The sequence below is a fragment of the Olea europaea genome, unplaced genomic scaffold (genome assembly GCF_002742605.1).
Source record: "Olea europaea var. sylvestris unplaced genomic scaffold, O_europaea_v1 scaffold2495, whole genome shotgun sequence".
NCBI lineage: Eukaryota > Viridiplantae > Streptophyta > Magnoliopsida > Lamiales > Oleaceae > Olea > Olea europaea.
This window is the reverse complement of record NW_019243184.1, coordinates 51,935-77,024: the sequence shown is the minus strand read 5'-3', so window position 1 is coordinate 77,024 and position 25,090 is coordinate 51,935. Positions and strand designations below refer to the sequence as shown.

General features: G+C 35.5%; 2 protein-coding genes across 3 annotated transcripts; one reads left to right on the top strand and one right to left on the bottom strand.

Moving 5' to 3' along the window:
* Positions 1–773: 773 nt before the first annotated feature.
* On the top strand, positions 774–2,557 carry LOC111382429 (xyloglucan endotransglucosylase/hydrolase protein 31-like). Its single transcript, XM_023006403.1, has 4 exons — positions 774–1,031; positions 1,123–1,223; positions 1,311–1,528; positions 1,878–2,557. The coding sequence occupies exons 1-4, from the start codon at positions 830–832 to the stop codon at positions 2,236–2,238; spliced, it is 882 nt and encodes a 293-aa protein (XP_022862171.1). The 5' UTR covers positions 774–829; the 3' UTR covers positions 2,239–2,557.
* Positions 2,558–12,154: 9,597 nt separating this feature from the next.
* On the bottom strand, positions 12,155–14,383 carry LOC111382428 (probable glucuronoxylan glucuronosyltransferase IRX7). Of its 2 annotated transcripts, XR_002700507.1 has the most exons (5): positions 13,833–14,383; positions 13,391–13,752; positions 13,048–13,298; positions 12,412–12,952; positions 12,155–12,324 (listed from the first exon to the last, which is right to left on the bottom strand). XR_002700507.1 is itself a non-coding variant. In XM_023006402.1 (4 exons), exons 1-4 carry the CDS (start codon positions 14,125–14,127, stop codon positions 12,487–12,489), a joined length of 1,374 nt encoding a protein of 457 aa, XP_022862170.1. In that variant the 5' UTR covers positions 14,128–14,383; the 3' UTR covers positions 12,155–12,486. The 2 variants fall into 2 exon arrangements, 1 of the variants encoding a protein (XP_022862170.1); XM_023006402.1 differs by having other exon boundaries at positions 12,155–12,952.
* Between the last annotated feature and the right edge of the window lie 10,707 nt (positions 14,384–25,090).

Sequence of the window (25,090 nt, the reverse complement as noted above, 5' to 3'; positions counted from 1 at the left end):
TATAACCAAACCTAAAGCAGAATCTAATCAAAATTGCACTCTTAATCCCTATTTCATTAGAAAATTTATACTTATTATCATTAAATAAAGATACATAATTAAATAACTAAATAGCTACATAAAACTCCTTCGCACTCTTATTTGGATGTCTTGGAGAAGTATGAAACCTCCAAAATAAATGTGCCTGTTTCCTAGGAACTGCTTAGGAAGTGAAAAGGAAGAAACCCCATCCTTCACATGCTATATACTATACTTGACGATGGCTCCACAACTTCCTCCTCTATTTTTTTTTTTTTTTTTTTTTAAATTTTTTTTTTTTTAATTTTTTTTTTTTTTTTTGAAAAAAAAAAAAAAGAAAATCTATTTTCTCGCCGATTTAGGAAAAAAATCAACATTGCCCATTCTTCTTGACAGGGTCCCTTTCTCAAAGGTTTAGGAGACTAAAACAAAGTTTGATCAACTTAAATTTTGGGAAAAAAGAAATAATAAAATGGTAAAACTTCATTAAATGAGAAGTGAAAATGGCATAAAATAACGTTCTCGATATATGATTCCAATTTCCAAGTCTTTCCAAAGGAAGAAACCCAAATCCATAAGCTATCTACTAAATATAAAAAGAATATTGTTATTCAAATATTTAATTTCTTATGCGTAGGTATCACAATACACAGATTGTACTCTTTTGTTTGTCTTCAAGTGGAGCGACATCGACCTCCATTTCTCTGACGGGACCCATAAATCCTCTTATTTATACCATGGTATATTGCCATACAATACATAATTCGTTTTATATATACTACGTACTCTTTCTTCTCTATTCAGTTCCTCTATGGCTCTTCTCCTTCTTTCTCTCTTTCTTATTTTTGTGTTCCCATTAAGAAATAATGCCGAGGGTCCACCTTCTCCAGGGTACTACCCCAGTTCAAGAATTGGCTCAATAGGGTTCAAACAAGGATATACCAATCTTTGGGGTCCTCAGCATCAAAGACTAGACCAAGGGGAACTCACTATTTGGCTTGACAGAACCTCAGGTACGTATCTATTCAAATTCTTACCCACAAAGGTTGCAGAAAAACTTCTAAAACGCTAACGATCCTCAATTTTCTTCGTTTGTTATTACAGGAAGTGGTTTCAAATCTCTCACTCCTTATAAATCCGGTTATTTTGGAACGGCGATGAAGCTCCAACCAGGCTATACTGCAGGAGTAATTACATCATTCTATGTGAGAAATTGAACTTATTATACTCCAACCTCTTCCCTTAATGAATTAAGGTTCGAGATTTTTTTTCTGATTTGAATTGCATGGCAGCTTTCGAACAATGAAGATTATCCAGGGAACCATGATGAGATAGACATTGAGTTCCTTGGAACCACAGAAGACAAGCCTTATACTGTGCAGACAAATGTTTATGTAAGAGGAAGTGGAGATGGAAATATCATAGGAAGAGAGATGAGATTTCATCTTTGGTTCGACCCTACTCAAAATTTCCACAATTATGCGATTCTGTGGAACCCCACAGAGATCATGTCGGTGCAATTTTACTGACCCCGCGCTTCTTTTATTTAAAGTCATATTTAGCTTATTTCGTTCAAAAAAATCCCAAAACTTTTTCGAGATTAAAGTTCAATTATGTAATAAATTTTGCAGTTGGTGGAAAAATTATTAATCATAAAGTAGATCACCTAAGAGCTAACTTTTTAGATAATACTAAAGTTAGGTTGAAATTAAAACGAAAGAATAGAAATCATGTGAAGAAAAAGATATTTTCATGATATGGAATAATCTTGTCCCATGCATGCATATCATTGATGTTCTAATAGATACGTGTTATACAGATAATAAAATATAATTGTCACAAGATGTTGATCTATGCAGATTTTTCGTGGATGATGTGCCAATTAGAAGGTACCCGAGAAAAAGCGATTCGACATTCCCAACAAGACATATGTGGGTGTACGGATCAATATGGGATGCCTCTTCATGGGCCACTGAGAACGGAAAATACAAAGCCGACTACAGTTATCAACCCTTCATAGGACGGTACAAAAATTTCAAAATATCCGGTTGTGATGCTAATGGCCCTGCCTCATGCCGCCCTCAGTCAGGTTCACAATCTGGCTCTAGTGGGCTGAGCAGCCAGCAGAATGAGGCCATGGCATGGGTGCAACGAAATTACAAGGTTTACGACTATTGTCACGATCCAGCTCGAGACCATACTCAAACACCCGAGTGCTAAGGGTGCACGGGCGCTTGACAAATTTCCAAGTTGAATCTCATATATATGTTTAGTCATTTTATTTGGAGTATCTTGAGATGGGCCACTTGCCAAGAATAGAGAAAAAGAGTGGTTGAAGCATCCAAGACTCCAAGATAATTGTATTTTTTTCTCTTTTTTGTGTTATTTATTTAAAATAATCCTATGGTGCAAGATTTAGAAGTGAGATGACAGTATGGTGTTGATACACCACAGAGATATGGGATCGATTGTGTCAAGTCATTATAGGTAAGCAAGTGTATGTATTGCATTTTTGTGCCTAATGTTTTCGCGTTAATTGTGTTTCGAAAATTAGAACTCGACAAAAACTTCAGGAAATGTTTCAAAACTTGAACAAAAAATAATTCCACTTCTTTTGTTTCTGTTAAAAAAAAAAAAAAAAATTAGCTCAAAAGAAAATTCATCGGTTATATTGGAAATGGTACTGAATCTTTTGTATATTTATATACTAATAAATTTAAACTTACTAAAATATTAAATTGCAGATAAATAAAATTATTTCGTTTGTTTGATCGATCAAAAGAAAATAAAAAAGAAAAGTAATAATGGCATCTATTAAAATTTGTTTTCAGAAATTACATACAAAAGAGTGATGTTCAAATAAGAGAAGCCAAGGAAAAGCTAATGTAGGAAAATATCATGATAAAATAGTCGACATCAAGAATGTTTGGTTTGCAATTAATCAACGCCCAACTACTTCCATTAACCTTTCTAATCAAATAATTATTGTAATGTCCAAATACAACTCCTAAAAGTTTCCATCAGCTGTAAAAATATGTTAAATATCCGTAGTTGAAAACTTAATTAACTTGAAAAGAATAAAATGTAGCCCTCGATAACAATGATGAACCAAGAACAATATAGTATCAATATTGACTTAGGTGGTTTAATTTTTGTAACGTGACCCTGTCACTGATTGATCTACTAAGTCAATGGTTGAATCAACAGGTCACTTTTTATTCTGAGTCTCGATAAATGCCATTTCATTTACCCCAAAAATGTATTTGAAAGTTGATAATCTTGACAACTAATAACTTCATGAATAAAGCAAGCATCCAAAAAAGTGAATTGTTTACTTCAAATTTCAACACAACAACTAAGTATTCATTGCAAAAATGGTGTCTCTAATTATTAAGGATTACTTAGTCTCATCATAGAATTTCATCAACTTGTATGAATGATGAAGTCTCAGTCATGCTAAAGTCTGGTTTGCATGGGTGGACAACCTACCTACATTTTCATTGTCACTGGTTTTCATATCACCAAAACATAATTCATCTACGAAACACCGTACATATTCTTGATGAAACTTGGAAGAGACTTTTCTTTGAATACAAGTCTACTTATTGTTAGAAGAGTTTTGCTATGTGTACACCGGGGTGTACAACACCCCCGTGTACAGACCCCTCACAATAAGAGGGGTCGCGATTTTTTTATTAGACGCAGCTCCTTATTGTGAGGTGACACCTCAATGTACAAATTGTTGGAAAAATAAGTGAATTGGCTCAATTTTAGCACAATTTTCAGTGGGATCCGTTGGTCCAATTTGGAATATCAAAGTTGATATATATTCTCCTCCACGAGAACATCGAAATCATGTATTTATTTGCCAAAAATGAAGCTCGGGTGAATGAGAAATTGGAGTCTAAAGTGAACCATTGGAAATGATCTATGTTGGTGGAAAAACTTTGTCTCACATAAGAAAAACATGGAAATCGAAACCACTCTATAAATGACTATGCATTGAAATGGTGTGATCATGTGTAGCATAAAGGCTCTCTCCACGTGCGCGCAGGAGGGGTGCAAATCACAGACAGAAATAATCTTCGGACCTTGAACTTGAGTGCGGGTGCGACCTGCGCACGCGAATGTTGGACCGAACGGAGCAAAAACTGGCTAGTTTGGATTGTCCGCATTTTGCAATTTTTTTTGTGGTTTTTCCAAATGACTTTTGAGTGTCTGAAACTCCTAAAACTTCAATGATCGATATCGAAATGTAACTCCAAAAACTGCAATAGTTAATGCAGAAAATTAAGGGTCAAATTCAGTCTATATAATTCACTCAATTTTCAGCAGTTCAAACACTGAAAATTTTCGTCTGCAATTTCCAGCCTGTTTTCTGTTTTGTTCCGTCTCATTCCAGTAAGATGATATTGTTCGAACACTCGCCCAGTTTGTCGGAATAGAATCGTGGTGCTCGGATTTTGCTGGTTACCGTTGTATCCTGGGAGATAGGCGCTTGAACTAAACCTCTAGCACCACGGTGAGGGGGCAAATTTGTCTTAAGAAAACTGTATTTACACAGGCCTCAAGTTGAAATTATATCTGTCATTTATTTAGTTTGCAATTTTGCAGATTTATTTGTTAAATTTGCAACATACTTGAAATTTATGTTAGAAATAGATAAATAAAATAAACTTTTTTTTTAATTCGTTATATGTGTGAAAATTAGATTTCACATATACGGAATTTCTATTTGAAAGTGAAAAAAATTGTGTTATTTTAGTTAGTGTATAAATAAAAACATTTTATGCAAATTTTTGTGCAAATATGGTGAGCTTTGCCTGCACATATATTAAGTTGTCATATACGGTGAGTTGCACTGTCAAATACAGTGAGATGCAAATACAGTGAGTTGCACTGTCAAATATGGTGAGTTGCACTGCCAAATACGGTAAGTGTGAATCCGATGTCTAAAACACAAATATGGTGGCCCGATTCCACTCCAAACACTACCGATTAGATATAACAACAAACTTAAGACAAATTTTCTTAATATGTATTGGTAGTAAACAAGTTTATTTGTTTATTGGAAACTAATAGTTGTTTAATTTTCAGAACTGGCTGCCGAATCAACCAACATGGATGTGACACAAACTGTTCCTGCTGGAAATAAAGTGGTGGGCTCTACTATGGCTCAAGGGCCAAGCTCTGCTTGGCTAACTTGCCTAGTCGTGTTGTGAGTCAAACTGTGACTCCAACAACTAGCCAAACGGTTACTGTTTCGGTTAATCCTAGAGAGAAATCGGAGAAATTCAATAACTTGAATTTCAAGAGGTGGCAGCAGAAAATGTTGTTTTACCTGATCACCTTGAATCTTGCGAGATTCTTGATTGAGACTGCTCCTTTACTCAATGAAGAAAAATGAGATATTCAAGCAGTCAGTGCACTTGATGCTTGGAAGCATTTGGACTTTTTATGTCGAAACTACATTATGAATAGTTTAGCAGACACGCTATACAATGTGTATGGCACGATGAAAACTGTTAAGGAATTGTGGGAGTCTTTAGACCTAAAATACAAAATTTAGGATGCCGGGGCTAAAAAGTTTATAATCGACAGATTCCTAGACTATAAGATGGTGGACTCCAAAACTGTTATCAGTCAAGTGCAAGAACTTTAAGTGATTCTTCATAAAATCCATGCCGAAGGAATGGTGTTGAGTGAAACCTTTCAAGTGGCAGCAATTATTGAAAATTGCCCCCTTCATAGAAAGATTTTAAAAACTCTTTGAAACACAAACGAAAGGAAATGAACGTTGAAGAACTTATTGTTAGACTTCGAATTAAAGAAGACAACAAAAGTTCAGAAAATAAGTGGTTCAATCTTGGTGTTGCTAAAGTCAATGTTGTGGAGCATGGTCAAAGCAGTAAGAGTTACAAAAATAAGTTTAGACCATTTAGTGGAAAAAAGACCAAGCATGGACCGAAAGGTGGAATTTTTAAGAAGAATTTTTAAGGGAAATGCTTCAATTGTGACAAAGTAGGCCACAAGTCTTCGGAGTACAGAATGCCAAAGAAGAAGACGAAAGAAGCAAATATGATTGATTACATGGCACAAGATGTCTCAGAAATGAATCTCGCAGTCGTCATTTCTGAAATGACCATGGTGGGTTCAAACCTTAAGAAATGGTGGATTAACACCGGTGCTACAAGGCATGTGTGCTCTGATAAAGAGCTGTTTGCTATGTTTGAAGCAATTGAGAACGGGGAGAAGCTGTTCATGGAAAATTCAGTAATGTCTGAAATCAAGGGTCAAGGAAAGGTGATTCTAAAGATGACATCGGGAAAGGAGCTAACTCTCAACAATGTGCTATATGTGCCGAAAATTTATAAGAATTTAGTGTCCGGGTCTCTTTTGAATAAGCATGATTTTCGCATTGTATTTGAGTCAGACAAAGCCATTCTATCAAAAAGTGAAATGTTTGTTAGAAAAAGTTATGTTTCTAATGGTATGTTTAAGTTGAATGTAATGGTTGTGAAACCAAAAATGAATAAAGCAAATTCTTCTGCTTATTTGCTTGAGTCTTCCAGTTTGTGGTATGGTAGATTAGGACATGTTAACTATGATACTTTACGTAGACTAGTTAACTCGAATAGCATATCCAAGTTCCATAATGATTCCGAACATAAGTGTGAAACTTGTGTTGAGACAAAACTGACAAGGTCATCTTTTAAGTCAGTTGAATGGAACATAGAACCATTTGATTTAATTCACAGTGATGTTTATGACTTAAAACTTGTACAAACAAGAGATGGCAACAAGTATTTTATTACTTTTGTCGACGATGGCACAAAATACTGTTATGTGTATCTGCTTAAAAGCAATGATGAAGCTATAGAGAAATTTGTTCTCTATAAGAATGAAGTTGAAACTCAATTTAATAAGAAAATTAAGGTACTACGAAGTGATTGAGGTAGTGAGTATGAAGCACCGTTTGCCGGTTTCTGTGCACAACACTGAATCATACATGAAATCACCGCACCTTATTCACCGCAACAAAACGGTGTAGCTGAACGAAAAAATCGTACCTTAAAAGAAATGATGAATGCAATGCTAGTAAGTTCTGGGTTACCGCATAACATGTGGGGGGAAGCTGTGTTATCAGCAAATTACCTTTTAAATAAGGTGCCTTGAAAGAAATCGGAAATACCTTTTATGAGTTATGGAAAGGAAGAAAGTCTACCTATAAACACTTGCAAGTGTGGGGGTGTCGTGCAAAAGTGGCTGTTCCAACACTAAAGAAGGTAAGGATAGGCCCGAAAACTATAGACTGCGTCTTCATTGGCTATGCATGTAATAGTAGTGCTTATCGATTTCTTGTGTACGTTTCAAAAATTCCAGATATACACAAAAACATAATAATGGAATCGAAAAATGCTTCATTCTTTGAATAAGTATTTTCATACAAGTTCAAAGAGAAAGGAAGCTCTTTTAAATGAATATATGAGACAATGACTGAAAATAGTTATGACGAAAAATTAGAAGAGGAGAATGAGGTTAGACGCAGCAAACAGGAAACGACGGAAAAGTCTTATGGTCCTGATTTTCTGACCTATATGCTAGAAAGCGAACCTTAAAGCTATCAAGAAGCTATGAATTCCTCGAAAGGACCTCAATGGAAATATGCCATTAAAGGTGAAATAGATTTTATACTGCAAAATCATACATGGGAGCTAGTGAATCTTCCTCCTGGATCGGGCCTAAATTCTCTTGTTGTACAGCTATTATTTGGCAATGCTTAGGAACTCATTAGAAGAGGTGTGACACCACAAGTAAATACCCATTAAAAGCTCCAAACAGGGCAAACAAAGTATAACTTTTAAACCTGATTCTAAGCCCTAGCAATATCCTAAAACGAGTAAATACATGATACAATAGGAAAAAGAAAATTAACTTTCACTTCAAAACTGAAATTCAAGGCCAATTGACAGAACTATGCTGATGAGGTTTTAGTTCTAATAACAAAGGGGGAAATGAATCTTTTTTATCGCATATGACATATTAATCAATCATTAACAGCTCCATGGCCGACAAAATCTAACTTTTAAACTCAAACTTATGACCTAGAGAAGCAAAATCGGAAGATGAGAAAATAGACAATGAAATCAGGAGAAATTGTAACTTTTACAGCTCGAATCCAAGGCATATTGAAAGAAACTGCAATGAGGGGGCAATAATTTACCATTAAAAAAGATTTACTTTCTATCCACACAGAAAAACATAACCTTCTTCGGATTGTCGAGGTTCGTTTTTGCCCGTGTTTATGTTTCTAACGCTGCCTTGGAGTTCAAGTTAGGGTTCCTAAATGCGTCCAAAAATTTGTACCAACGTGCAAGATTTGTTGGAAAAATGAGTGAACTGGCTCACTTTTGGCACAATTTTCGGTGGGACCCGTTGGTCCAATTTAAAATATCAAAGTTGATATGTGTTCTCCTCCGCTAGACCATCGAAGTCATGTATTTATTTGCCAAAAATGAAGCTCGGGTGAAGAAGAAATTGGAGTCTAAAGTGGACCATTGGAAATGGTCTATGTTGGTGGGAAAACTTTGCTCCAGATATGAAAAACATGGAAACCAAAATCATTTTATATATGGCTATGCATTGGAATGGTGTAATCATTTGTAGCATAGAGGCTCTCTCCACGTGTGCTCGCAGGGGGGTGCAAATCACGAACAGAAATAGCCTTCAAACCTTGAACTTGAGTGTGCACGGGAATGTCGAACCGAACGAAGCAAAAACTGGCCAATTTGGATTGTCCGCGTTTTGCAATTATTTTTTTTTTTTGTGGTTTTTCCAAATGACTTTTGAGTGTCTGAAACTCCTAAAACTCCAATGGTCGAAACCGAAATGTAACTCCAAAAACTGCAATGGTTAATGTAGAAAACTAAGGGTCAAATTCAGTCTATATAATTTACTCAATTTCCAGCAGTTCAAACACTGAAAATTTTCGTCTGCAATTTCCAGCATGTTTTCTGTTTTGTTCCGTTTCATTCTAGTAAGGTAATATTGTGCGAACACTCGCCTAGTTCGCCGGAGTAGAATCGCAGTGCTCGAATTCTGTTGGTTACCATTGTATCTTGGGAGACAAGCGCTCGAACGAAACCTCTAGCACCACGGTGAAGGGGCGAATTTATCTTAAAAAAATTGTGTTTACATAGGCCTAGGGTTGAAAATTATATCTGCTATTTATTTAGTTTGCAATTTTGCAGATTTATTTATTTAATTTGCAACATAGTTGAAATTTATGTTAGAAATAGATAAATAAAATAAACTGTTTTTTTTAACTCATTATATGTGTGAAAAATAGATTTCAAATATACATAATTTCTATTTGAAAATGAAAAAATTTGTGTTATTTTAATTAGTGTATAAATAAAAACACTTTATGCATTTTTTTGTGCAAATACGGTGAGTTTCGCCTGCACATACAGTAAGCTGCCATATACGGTGAGTTGCACTGTCAAATACAGTAAGCAATTGTCAAATACGGTAAGTGTAAATCTGGTGTTTAAAACACAAATAAGGTAGCCCGATTCCACTCCAAACACTACCGATTAGATATAATAACACAAATAACAAAATCCTTGGTTAGAATATTGCCTAAGAAAGAGCTAAATCTTGTAGAATAAAGTAGATTTTGTCATATCTTTTCATATACTCAAAATTTTTGCTTTTGACAATTTATAACTTTTCTCATCTATTTTATTTTTTTATCACTTTAATATATCTCTAAACAAAAATCATGTTAGCAAATCACTAAATTGATATCAAATACAACACTCAAAAGAATTTAGTTGAAAGATAACCACCCCATTCAACTTGATCCACGCAGTGAAAATGGGCTACCAAGAGAAATTCATGACCATTATCTTAGGCGTGATCTTCCCTTGCCTTAGTTCTTCTATTTGTTTTCTTGCAAATATTCCTTATTCTAGATTCACCAAACGGAAGATTTAGATTTCAAAAAATGGTCGACAGCTTTATCCGGGGAGATAGCTTGGAATAAGGTGGATTTTTTGACCCAGGGTATGTTTGATTGTAAGTAAGGAAGGAAATTAAGTTCTAAGCAAGTGCATGAAAAATATTAATTAAACTTGTTTGATTAGTTTAATTTTCAATCTAAAAAATGTTATATTTGTCCATTTTTTATTAGTAGATAAATGAGAGAAATGGAGTACATGAAAGAGAGAGAGTGGGTGAGTGAGTGAATTGCCTAAAAAATAAGAACTTATCCCTCTCCAAAGAAAACATTTTCCTTATTTTCGAGGAAAATATAGTCACGTAGCCAACTTTTGAAAAACATTTTTCATAGAAAAAATATCAATCAAATATCCGATAAGTAGAAACTTAGGTAACAAAAGGATATTTTTCATCGAAAATAAAGTGAATCAAATGCACCCTAACAAAATTTCGTCAAAAATATTGAAGAAATATCATTTTCATGATTATGTCCCTCCTCTTCAAAATTTCCAAAGAATGTTCCTACTTGTACGCTGAACCACGGGCCATAGTATCAGGCCAACATTTTGATTTCCTTGGGATCATGGGCAGGCCTATCGAAGCCCCAAGCGAACCCACTAAAATAAATCTATACTAACCATCACAATTGTTTGAAAGGTTGACAGTTTCTTTCTTTACCCCTATACTTAGCCTTATATGGTGAATCAAAGCACTCATAGTCTTCTAGTTAGGAATCCAGACACGTTGCTCCATTTTTGCCACCCAATAAAATCTTGACTTATCGTTACAATTTTGAGATGTCGCAACTGCACTTCAAAATTTGTACCGAGGCTTGGCAGGGTACTTAGCTATTGGACAAATATCTTAAAATCTCAAAAGATGAAATATCAAGATTTTATTGTGCACCTGTTTGACAACTACTTTTTTAAAACTCTTTTTTTTTCTGATACTCATTTTCAATCATACATTCTCATAATAATAATCTTCACGTAAACCCAAAACTTTTTTTCTACTTTTAGTCACATTCTTCAAAAATTTACTATTTAAAAACGCATTCTAAAAAAAATGACTGTCAGATAAAGTCTGAGGCAATTAAAAGACCGCCACAATTGGATAACAAATTCGAATTTTATATTTGGGAATCACTGCTAGATCTCTCCATTAAGTAAATGAGTAATATTATTCATAGTAAAAACTATTAATAATTTCTTTACGTGGCACACTCAGGGTCACTCTGTTATTTGATGCACAAAACAATAAAAAAAAATTACAACATTAATGCATCAAATAATAAAACGACATATATACCATGTAAGACGACTATCGATAGTTTTCATTATGAATAGCATTATTTTAAGTGAATAGAGAAATACTACATATACACTTAGGTTTGTCCACCAACATATAAAATTTTCTCACCTCTATATTTTTCTGCATTCCATCACCTAAGTGTACAAGTAACATTTTTGAAGTAAATATTCTCCCCTGTTTTTCATTCTTTTCTCATTAAAATAAAAAATATAACTATTATCTATCATATTAAATCACCAAATTTAAATTTTTGTCTTTTGTGCGGAACCCAAAAAGACTATAATTTTCATATTTATTTTTAAAATAATGGAAATAAACGCCTCCTTAGTAGAGCAATGGTTACCTACCAGCACTTAAGGCCACTATCCCCATTTCCCCATTAAAAACTCTGACACAATTCAACTGTGCCACCGCCCTTCGCCCCATCCTTACACAAAATTTATGACAATCCTAAGGGAAAGAAAAACGACAAACTTATAATCTATACTCTTTTTTTTTTTTTTTTTTGATAACCCAGGTGTCCCAGTTTAGCCGCACTAAATCCTGGACCTCTAGCTCCCGGCCCCTCAGTGACTAGTGGAGGTAAATCGCAGGTTGTGCCCTTGTTGATTCCCAGGTTCCCACATGGCTTTTACTCCTTCCCCAAAGGGACCCTCCTCCATGGTTATTACATCACCAAGCTGCTCCAACCAGGAATCGAACTCCCCACACTTGATTCCAGAGCCCCTCAATGTGATTGTTCCGCCAACTTGGATGTGCCCTGAGGGGCAACTTATAATCTATACTCACATTTTCTTAAGATGGTTCAAATGGAACAAAAGAATACTCCAATAATAAATTAGCTGCACTCATATGGACCTCCCTTCCCTTAAATGTACAATTTTAATTTTCACCAATAAACCATTCCTCTTCACATGCTCAACATTAAACTGTGTCCCCTCGGGCCAAAAGAGGAACAATCCGATCACATCAAGCCAACTCAGCAGCAAGATCCTACGTGGCAACATTGAAAATAAATATCGGGTCCCACATTTTGTGAGCAATTCAATAATTCACAGCTGTCACTGTACACAGCCTTACCGTCCACGTCAAAAAAAGGGGACCTCAATCTGGCAGCCTATTGCACCCAATCAAAACCTGCCATGTTTCGTAATTTCATTGGCTCGAAACCTTTGACCTCTTGTGGGACCTGTCTAGCTTCTCCGATAGGGCAACAAGAACTTGGAATGTAGCGTCGCCTTCTCCCATTGGATTGTTGAAAAGTAGGGCCTTCCTAACATTCGGGTCCCACAGGTTTTTCTGTATTGTTGTGAGATTGGTGGCTGCGACATGTTCAAGGATTTTTCCCAACTTTTTCACGTCCTTCTCCGCCGCCGTAAGGGATATCTCCGCCCATGGTATGGCGGAGGGGAATGGTAAACGGATACCATCCGAAATAATGACCGGAACACATCCGAGGACCACGGATTCTACAAGTCTTGGACTCCAAGGGGCCCACCCTAATGGCGCCAAACAAAAGATTGAATTTGCAATCTCTAACTGGTAACCAGCTAATCTGTGTCTTCTTAAGTAAAATCTCCGGTTATTGCCATATTTCTGTAATATCATTGTCCTCACTCGCCTGAAAGAAAAACAAGGCAGGGTTAACATTGTCATTTCGCATGGAAACAGTAATATGAAATAAATGATCTGTTGAATAATTGAATGAACCAGTACTTGCTATAAAAACGACCACTGATATTTTTAGGGTGGACCTCAATTTTACCCCTAAAGAACGCAAAAATTTTACGCCGGTCCGTCAACGGCGATTTCTCCAGGGTGGAGCGTACATTTTCCGGTGAAACATACGGAGGAATCACCACATTCTCCACTTCTTGACATGGGTGCTTATAATTGACTCCAAAAGTTTGCAATATTATTGAATTCCTCAAAAACTCTGGCACACTATCAGCCATTGCCATATCCTCCTGTGAAAAAATTTCAAACTGCATATTTACCCATCGAGAAACCCAAATAGAGCAAAATAGCTTTTTGCCCAAAAATGATTAATCTTGCTTACCATGGTGTGAAAACAAGAACCAAAATCATGGGATGCAACGAAAATATGGTCAGAGCCAAGGCTGCGCTTCCAAAACGGAAGCTGAGACGAAATGTGCTGCACGGCGGAGGCTAGAAGAGGACGTGCATGACCAATGTCCGGGAAGCCATTGACTCTGCTAAAATTGCACGACACGTAAACAGGCACAAAGAAAAAGTCAGCATCCCATGGATCCAATGTTCTTACATCGCTGTTCATCAATGCTTTGTGAATAGCCACCTCCGATGCAAACCAATGGTTGCTGCACCGCTCATTTGAAAGCCAATAACTGTTATATTCTGATGGTAAATCGTAAATATACACCTTCATCCCCTTCAATAAACCTGCAATAAAATTATGAAGAAATAATCTTTCATAACCCGGCCACGATATGTTGATAAAAATGATGAGACTTTTTGTGTACCTTCTGGGCTTTTGGGCTTCAGAGTCAATTCTTCAATGAGAGCACGACTGGCTTTGGAAGGAAAAACAGTGGCTTTCGAAATAAAGGTGGGGGTGGGTTTGGTTTGGGTGATAAAGAAAGACGAAAAGAGGTAAAATGCAAGAGAAAACCAAAGAACCCATTTGAAAGATATGTAACAAAAACTCTTCTCTGGGTTTCTGCCGTGTCTGGTGTTGTGCAAAAACCTAATCCTCACACAGAAGCCTCTGCTTCTGTATGGTGTTTTGGAGGCTAAAATATTCATTGTCCTCTCCATTAAACCTCTCAACAGAGAGATGTAGGTGAGAAACAAAGCCTTCTGTAAATGGCCAAATGGGTTCTTTGATGTTTTTCGCTTTTGCTTCAAAATTATGAATAAAAATTAAAAGCCTGATCTATCTTGCAATTGTATATTGATAAAACATGGCTAGTTCCAAGAAAAAAATAATCATGTAGTTGCATAGAGAGAGAGAGGGAGAGAGAGGTCACATTGTGATACAGCAGAAAAAGAATCGGCATCTGTCTCGGTTTTTTCAGCTCATTTGAGCTTTTCGGTATTCCAACTTATGAAATGACGAAATTATCCTCATCCGCGTTTTAGTTTTCTTTTTGAATATTCCAATTATGCATTAGCTATTTTAAAACTTGTGAATTATGAAATTATTATTAGAGTACCTGCAAGAGGTACGAGAAATTTTCTATTTTAAAAAGTCAATTTTTAAAATCATATTTCAAAGGATTATATAAATTAGCATTTTAATTTAAAGAGTAAATTAGGAGAGCCAAACTCATTTTTTATAATTAAATGCATTTTAAATATTTCAATTTTTAATGTAGAAAAATAATATAATAATTTAGAGAAAAAGTACCTGCAAGAGGTACGAGAAATTTTCTATTTTAAAAAGTCAATTTTTAAAATCATATTTCAAAGGATTATATAAATTAGCATTTTAATTTAAAGAGTAAATTAGGAGAGCCAAACTCATTTTTTATAATTAAATGCATTTTAAATATTTCAATTTTTAATGTAGAAAAATAATATAATAATTTAGAGAAAAATTAGCTAAAATAAAGTATTAAGAAAAAATAATAAATGTTTTTTGAAAATAGTAAAATTAAGTGTTAAATTGAATTGCTGCCATAACTGCACCAGACACTACAGCATCTGGTGCCTCTAGGGCCCTTTTTTTTTTTTTTTAAGGCATTAGTCGACAGATTATTGTCAAGTGTCGCATGTATCAATTCCCACAGTAATTTTTTTGTACATATAACAAATTTGTAAATTTAAAAAGCATGTTAAAGTGATTCAAAACTTTTACTCTTTAAATTTGTAGATTTTTCTAAATGATAGAATATGCTCTTTAAAAATAAAAAAATCTTTTGGAGACGTTCTTAAATGCTTGCTACCTGTGAATTAACTCACTTCTCTTGCACGAGTAACATTTTGAAATAATCACTTACCAATAAGGGGCTAGTAATTTTCTTACTCTTGATCTAGTTTTGATCGATTTAAATCATACTTTTGAACATATTAATTTATTGAAGACAAAGAAAGTTTATTTGTCACTTAGAGAAATAACAAATATAAATATCATCGTGATGAATAAAAAAATGTCGGAATCAATCTACCCATAATTTTAATTTTCCTTTCATTTTTTTGGCATTCTTCAGTGCTATAATACCTCTAATGAATAACACTACTACACATAGAAAATGACCATTTATCCTCTCATTATCCCAAAGTTCACCTAGAAATTTCTAGATAAGGATAGTAAGCTTATTCCAAAACGATTTGTCTTCTCTAGTTATAATTAAATTACGCGTAATAGATTTAAACCACTCAATTTCAATCGAATGGGGTTAGTGGGGCATCTCCATAATGAAAAAAACAACGAAGAAAAGTAGAATTATTGTCTTGCACTACAACAAAAAGCACTTTTTACAGTGTGCATTACATGCCGTAAAAACACCTTTATGGCGTGCGGCGGCGCGCCGTATAAAGCAATGCCGTAAAAGGTGTCCACTTTTTACGGCGTGCAATGTACGCCATATACGAACACCATTATTAGTTATAATATTTTTTAAATATGAATTTTTTTACTTTTAATGGCGTGCTTTTGCACGCCGTAAATTGGAGTTTTACTGCACGCCGTGAAAGGTGGCCCGGTAGCATTTACCGCGTGCTTTTTGCACACCATAAATGTTAGTTTAATTTTTAAAATTTATTTATTTATTTATTTGATTACCAGCACCTATAATAATTACACAAATTCAATTCCAACTCGACTAAGATGAAAATAAAAATATTTTTGAGTACAAGCTAGCATGATAAATAACATTAAACTAATTAATTATTCTAAGCTTAGATGAAAAAATTAACTCAAACATTTATCATATAAATAAAATATTCCAACCAATGTAACAAATACTTTCCATTCCCTCAACCAACGGACATAAGTTCAACCAAAACAAATAAGTTATTTTACAAACAAAAAAATGCTTTTCAACCACATGAGAGAAGCTCAACGTATCATTGTTCACAAAAAGAACAGGAAGATATTCCAAACAAGAAAGAAATATAGATAGGGAGGGAGTAAACAACAAAAAATGAACAGAAAACTGTGGTCCATTAAGTAATGCAGCCATAGATACAGTATACTGTTGGCATTTCTTAAACAAAATATAAATTTTATCTGCAGAAAACTAAGCTATGTTTTGCTCATATTTATAAACTGTTTATAAACACATATCCATACGTTTTGAGAGACCCACAAGTACTATCAATTTATTTACTCCTAATTTCTATCCATTTATAATTTGACCTGTTAATAAACACTTCCAAAGCACACTTTTAGTACTTTTAAGAGTTCTAAACATGCTAAAGTAAGCCCTTCTGTGCATCTACTTCATGCTCATTATTGTATATTATTTAATGGTCTATAACTTTTAATCTAACATTGCATGTGGCAGATGCACTGGAATTTAGCAAAATTGTTGCCTTCCGTTTCTATTGCTTGAAGTAACAAGCTGACATTATACTAAAATCGGAAGCACCATTATGATTTTACCTTTTTTTAAAATTTTTGAGATTGTACTGGGTGTATGTGGATTAAGTGGTGTTAATGAACTTCTTAATTTGCCTATTCCATCGTCTTGTGCACCTCCGACTTCTAAACACATAATTGATTGTTGCTATTGAAGTATTACTCACTTATTACTCCGTTGCTCAAATTGGGAAAAATTGAAAGTTTCATTTTTCAACGTCTTAAAACAACTAAGCTTTTGGATGTAAATTGCAGAATGTGCCTTATGTTTTTGTCCCATCAAAGCAAGCTCTTGGTCGTGCATGAGGAGTTACGAGACCTGTAATTGCTTGTTCTGTGACAAGCAATGAGGGAAGCCAGTTGAAATCTCAAATTCTGCAATTGAAGGTAATTTGTAAATGGTTGGTTTTACATTTCTCACAAGTTCACCAATTTCCACAAATTACTAACAATTTTATTAAAATTTTTATCTTGTGAAATGCAGGATGCCATCGAGAAGCTCTTGATCTAAATATGATGCACAGAAGGGCTTACTTTAGTATACTAAACTAAGAACCCGACTACCAGTCAATGTATATAAATGGCTATTGAATCACCAAAAAAGAACCTATGAAAGCAACTAAAACTCCATATGGCTAAGCTGCAGATTAATGTTTATTAATAGCATATTCACTACAATTTTAGCAAAGATAAAATGTCAAAAAAATCTTTGTTCTTTTTCTCCTTTATTTGGATATGAGACAGCAAGATGTGCTGGTCAAAAGGCATTTTGAATGTAGTATATGGGAGACTATAGCTTGCCCATGTCATCACATTTAAAATATTTGCTTGAAGTGGTTCCAACAATTTGAGATGACTACAAACACTAGAAACATGTACATTGTTGGGAAACTAGAAAATGTAATGAGTATGGCCACAGGATGTTAACTAATCTAAATAATCAAAACCTCAAATCACATATTCACAAATTATCAATAATAGCAAATCAAACCTCAAATCACAAATTCACAAATTACAATATTAAAAATGTAAATCACCAATTAATATATACATAAATCACAAATCACCAAGCAATCCATAAATGTACTAAAAGCTCTGAAAAAAAGAGAGAAGAAAGGGCTCACATGAGCCGGCGGCACTCGGGCGGAAGTCACGGACAGATGGACGGTAACGACTGAGGTTGAAGAAAGCCGAAGGGGATTTGGGAAAAAAGTGAGATAAGAGGGAGGAAGGTACTAGGGAAGAATAAGTTATATGGACGCTAATGAAACGAGGGAAATTAAAAGGGGGGAAATATGAACGACATTTATGGCGTGTGTAAATGTGTTAATATGGACGGCATTTTCGACGTGCTTATGCACATCGTAATAAGTGAAATTTATTTTTTCTAATACGGCATGCCCCAGCAAGCACGTCGTAAATTCTCACATTTACGACGTGCAACTAATGTACGCCGTAAATGGTTTTATTAGTTGATTTTCCACAGCTTACATAATTCGCACACCGTAAATAGAGGTTTTTTACGGTATGCAATAAATGCACGCCGTAAATGTACGCCTTAAAAAGCTCCTTATGTTGTAGTGTTGGTCTAGACACGACAATTATGTACCCAACAGAATTAACTGTCTACTTCGTGATCACAAGGATGACCATTAATCTTCTTAATATCTCCGTGGAATGAAAGTTTTTTTTGCCTTATAGATTAAAGAACAAGAACACATTATATCCCACTCAAATTTATTTTATTTAACAATTTTAAATTGCAGATGTCATTAATCATATTAATTAGCCATGTTAGTAGGTTTAGAATTGGGTATCAATCATATTCATTTTTCTTGAACTTCAAGTTAAAATGAATAAAAAAATTGATTTTAATAAGTTAATAATGCATTGAAAAATAAACAATTGACAACATTAGGTTTGTTTTCAACATCATAGAATGTGTTAGGTCTAAAGGTGCAATTGGCGATTCTGTGGACAAAAGGACTAAATTGTAAATTTGTAAAAGTTGGGGACTCAATTGTACAATGTTATAAAAGTCAGGGACTTAGGGTGCAATTTAGCAAAACTAGATGGTAGGGACTAGGGTTTGAGTGTTTGGTTCAAATCAAGGTCGCGGCGCCGGAAGTTCGCTAGCTGTTCGCCCTGCCACCACTCGAGCGAAAGGAAACAGAATGGTCACCGCTCGATGTTCGCTCGAGCGAAGTGGCGTCACTCGTTGTTCGCTTGCTTTTCACTCAAGCAACGGTATTATATGAAAATTTGTATTTTCGATTTCTGAAAAGTTTGAGACGGCCTAGGACTCCTAATTACCCCCAACTATAAATATAAAGGCCGTGAACGTGAAATATAGATGGTCATATTGTGCTTTACATAGATATCATCTTCAATATTCTCTCAAGTGATCCAAAGCAGAACTGAACAAGGAATTCATCTATAAACACCTTGTGATCCGGGCAATCAACTGTTCGGGAAAACATCACTATTTGTGAAAACAAAACACCTGAATTTCTTCATCTATTGAGGAAGAGACTCTCTCATTGGGAGATTGAGAGAGGTGGACGACAAACACAAGAATTGGACAAGAATAGGAGGTTCTTGGAATTCCACTTGGTGATACAATCAGCTAGAGACGAAGAGGCCGTATTGGACAGCAAATTGGGCTGCAGGAGGTAGATCGGGAAGCTAGCAGGAGACTAGCAGTAGCTACCATAGTGAATCGTGAAACTGGAACAGCGGGTCTGACTTGGTACGGAGTTTGACATAACTTGTACTAGCTGGATTGGTATAGTGGAAACTACTGGCTTGGTCCCAGAGTTTTACCCACGTTGGGGTTTCTCCGTCATCATATTGTGAGTTGGTGTTGTTACTGTTTTATTTACTTTACGCAAACCGACAATTCAACATAGGCTTAATCGGACGTGTATGTTTAATCACCTAGACAACAATTAATTTGTGACTTGTTACAATTAATTGTATTAATTCCGCACATAAGGTCAACCGGTAAATGTAATGTAAACTTGGTAACGCTAAAATTTGAATTTGACATAGCAAAGCATTCCCGTGAATTTCCAAGTGGTTGTAGAACGTTCCCTGAACTTTCAAGTGGTATTATAGCCTAAGTGCGAATCCTGACCTTACATTAGTCTAGATGAGTATGTCGTTGAATGTGCCACCCCACTTCGATGGGAACATTTATGCGTATTGGAAGGTGAGAATGAGGGCGTTTTTGAAATCCTTAGATGAGCGTGTTTGGCAGATTGTGGTAAATGGTTGGTCAGCCCCTAGTACCACAGTAGATGGTGTAGTCACTCTCACCCCTGTCGAGAACTGGTCTAGAGCTCAATTGGATAACTGTAATTTAAATAGCAAAGGCCTCCATGCCCTATTTATGGCAGTTTCCCTCGAGGAGTTTAGGAGAGTGTCCATGTGTGAGGTAGCAAAGGAAGTTTGAGATATTTTAGAAACCACATATGAGGGAACTCAGGTAGTTAAGAGTTCTAAGCTGCAGATGTTGGCAACTAGGTTTGAAGAGATGAGAATGAGAGACGATGAGATGTTTGATGTCTTTTATGCGAGCTTAAATGATATAGTAAATTCGTCTTTCAACCTAGGTGAGAAAATCCCTGAGCCTAAGATAATGAGAAAGATTCTTAGATACTTACCTGAGCATTTTAGGCTTAAAGTCACGGCAATTGAGGAGAGTAAGGACATAGATACTATCAAGGTAGAGGAGTTAGTTGGATCCCTCTAGACCTATGAATTGGCCTTAGACAATCCAGTTAAGGAAAAATTCATAGCCTTAAAAATTGCTAGGAATATCCGGATGGAATCTTCTGATTCCGATTCACCCAATGATGAGGAGATGGACTACCTAACTAAAAAATTTTAAAAAATATTTAGAAATAAGAAGAAGACTCAAGAGAGATAAAGAGGTGGCCCGAGTGAATCTAGGAAGAAATATAAATCCGTGAAATGCCATAACTGTCGCGGTTTCGATCATGTGAGGAATGAGTGTCCTAGTGCTAAGAGATTTAAAGAAAACGCTATGAATACTACTCTCACTGATGACGAGTCTAGCTCAGAAAATCAGAGTTAGGAATCTATTCATGAGGAGAGTAGAAAATATGTGGCTTTCGTTGCTAGGGGTAAAAGTGGATCCGAACAGGGGAGTGAAAGGACAGAGAATTTAGATAGTAGTGAAGATTCTGGTGATAAGAGTGGAAGTGTGGAAGATCTAGAAACAGCTATGATAGGATGTATGAGAAAAGTCTCAAGATCTTAGCCAGTATCCAGGCAATGAGCAAAAAAGTGAAAGAGCTTAAGCTAGAGAATGAGCAGTTAGAAGCCCGTGTTAGTGATCTCACCAATAAGAATGAGATGTCCTCTAGGAGAGTAAGTGAGCTGACCATTGTGAATGAGACTTTAGTTATTCAGTTTAAACACCTTGAGAGTGACCTAGAGTTGTCTAGGTCTCAGTTACTTGCCTTTTCTAGCAGTTCTGAAAGGCTAGATAATATTCTAGGAATAGGCAAGTCGACTAGTGATAAGGGAGATCTAGGTTTTGATCTGAATGTTCCTAGTACATTACAGACCACCTTTGTTCGTGCTACTGACCGACCAAACATTATGACTAACCCTATACCAAATGTTGTGGAAACTTCAGGACGTAGGTCTACCAGACGTCGTAGGACCCGTCGGCCTAGGAATAGAAATTAGCGTAAGTATATCACATGTCCTAGGTTTATCCCTACACGTTTTCACTGTGGAGAGTTAGGTCACATCCGCCTTAAGTGTCATCACTACCTGAACAATAGGAAAGAATTGAGCTTGAAAAAGAACAAAAATCAGGTGTCTGTTGGTCAGATTGGATTCCTTACTGATCAAGTGAATCGTTTGACTCAATTGGTGATATAGCTGTCTGGAAACAATCCTCACTCTAGACAGGTTTGGGTGAAGAAAAGCGATCTCCTAAATTTGGTTAGAGATCGTGGTGCTCTTAAAGGAAAGAACACTTATATTCCTACCAGATTAGGTATTTTTGATGCATGCTTGGCTCTTAATTGATATATAGTTGTTGCATGCATCACATGTATATTATTTGTTTTTGTTTTGTTATTTTTCATGCATGTGCATTTTCACCTACTAGTTTTGGCGCATGCATATTTATTTTTATCTTTGTATGCTTGACTTTATTTTATTTTGTGTGTGGAGCATTCATTTTAGGAAAAACGAAAAACGCAAATACATTGAAAAATTGAAAAAGACAAAAATAGTTGGTTATGAAAATTTCTACAGCATGATACATGACTTATAGCTTGCACATTGTATTATGTAGGAGCTAAAATTGATAAACTATAAAATAATTTTCATTGCTTGGTTAAGTCTAGTTGGATTAATATGTATAAGTTTCTTCATGTACCATCTGCACTGCACACACTATGAATTTGTTAGTGGGACGCTATCGCGTGTACAAGATTTGGGATGGCTGTCACATGTTGATGGGGTGACTTTGAACATGAATTGACCAATTTCTATAGACTTTAACCCAAAAATTTCCCCCAATTTTAAATGCTCATATCTTAATGTTTTTCTTCGAGGCCTATTTGACTCGAGCAATTAAGCCTGCGGGGTCTCTTAAAACCTGGTGCCTATGTTCAACTTACTTGGTTTAACCGACCTAAAGCTCGCTACACTGGTCATCTTAGTCGCCTAATGGAGAAGAACCTGCACTTAAGATGAAAAATTAATGAGCTGGAGAAATGAGAAAAATATGAAAAATATGATGAGTTGAAATACTTTGAAAAATTGAAAAACAAATAAGCTCATAGTAAGGGGGAGATAAGTAAAAATAATAAGTATAGGTCCTACTACACATTACATGGTTTGACTTTCATTAGTAGGAGAACATACTTATTAGCAGTGATTGGCAAGTCCCTTCTCACAAAATTAAGGTTTGGAGTCCTATTTGCATTGGATCAGTGACACTTTACACACATGAGTCACTTATATTATTACTCCATTCTGGATTGAACTAAGTATGTGGGGAGTTATACTACTTGTTGATTTTGTTTTTGCATGCTATCAATTGTATTTTTAATTATTATATGTTATTACTTGTCTTGGCCTTAATGTATGTCCTTTCAGTATTTGTGGCAAAAAGGGTTGAGAAATGTGTAACCAAGGGGGAGAAAAAAAATGATTGAGCATACACATAGGAGAGCGACTGCATATGCATGCACATGACGTCATTGATTGTTATCACTTGCGTTGAATTGCTATGTCTAGGGGTCGTTAGAGAGACATAGATACATTTACCTACTACATAAAAATATGAAAGCTTGCAGTAAGGAGGAGCGTTGCATTGAATTCCATATCACATCCATCTGTTTGAATTTTGATGTTTAGTGGTGTTGGTGTCTTGGTTGGTGTTTTGATTGGCATCAATATCACGTCTCAAACTGTTATGTTGATTTGTGATTAAGAGTTTTAATTAATTTTTATTTTTCCTGTATCATGTGCTTTTATACTGGGTATATGAGTTTGTGGATTTCAGGAAATAGGTACACGAAAGAATGCAAGACTCAGTGATTGGGTTCACTGGGTAGTTTAGTTTTTGGTTGTCAAGTCCTGATTTATTTTTTATTGTCTTGACTTCATTTGTAGAGTTTTGTCATGGAATGTCAAAGGGGGAATTTGTTTGGTCTAAATGTGCAATTGACGATTGTGTTGACAAAAGGACTAAATTGTAAATTTGTAAAAGTCAGGGACTTAATTGTTCAATGTTATAAAAGTCAGGGACTTAGGTTGCAATTTAGCAAAGCTAGATGGTAGGGACTAGGGTTTGAGTGTTTGGTTCAAATCAAGGTCGCGGCGCCGAAAGTTTGTTAGCTGTTCGCCCTGTCACCGCTATAGCGAGAGGAAGCAGAATGGTCATCACTTGCTCTCCGCTCGATGTTCGCTCGAGTGAAGTGGCGTCACTCGTTATTCGCTCGCTTTTCGCTCGAATGACGGTGTTATATGGAAAATCGTATTTTCGATTTCTGAAAAGTTTGACACAGTCTAGGACTCCTAATTGCCCCCAACTATAAATATAAAGGCCGTGAACATGAAAGATAGATGACCATATTGTATTTTACATAGATATCATCTTCAATATTCTCTCAAGTGATCCAAAGAAGAACTGAACAAGGAATTCATCCATAAACACCTTGTGATCCGAACAATCCACTGTTGGGGAAAACATCACTATTTGTGAAGACAAAACACCTGGACTTCTTCATCTGTTGAGGAAGGGATTCTCTCATTGGGAGATTGAGAGAGGTAGACGACAAGCACAGGGACTGGACAAGAACAGGAGGTTCTTGGAATTTCACTTGGTGATACAATCAGCTAGAGACTAGGAGGTTGTATTGGACAGCAGATTGGGTTGCAGGAGGTAGATCGGGAAGTTAGCAGGAGACTAGCAGTATCTACGGCAGTAAATCGTGAGACTGGAACAGGGGTTTGACTTGGTAAGGAGTTTGACATAACTTGTACTGACTGGATTGGTATAGAGAAAATACTGGCTTGGTCCCAGAGTTTTACCCACGTTGGGGTTTCTCCGTCATCATATTGTGAGTTGGCGTTGTTACCGTTTTATTTACTTTACGCAAACCGACAATTCAATAGAGGCTTATTCGGACGTGTATGTTTAATCACCTAGACAATAATTAATTTGTGACTTGTTATAATTAATTGTATTAATTCCGCACGTAAGGTCAAACGGTAAATTGGAACGTAAACTTGGTAACGCTAAAATTTGAATTTGACATAGTAAACATTCCCGTGAATTTTCAAGTAGTTGTAGAACGTTCCTTGAACTTTCATAATGGATGGAAGAAAAAAATTTAGTTGTCATCTTGAAATTAATTTATTATGTTGAATAAATAAAAATTTAAGAAACCAAGTAAAGATGATAATTTTTTATTTATCTATTAATTTGGAAGCATAAATTATTTTTTATTCATATTAAGTTGGGATTATTAGCTTTACATCCTATTACAATTTTAAAATATTCAGAGAATGCTGAGTAATTTTTTTGGTCTTCCATGGATGTTCTATCCCTATTATACGTGAAACTTTATAGAAAGAAGGCATATATAAATATTTTTAGTTAAAAAATTAACTTTTTGTAGAGAAATATATATATATATA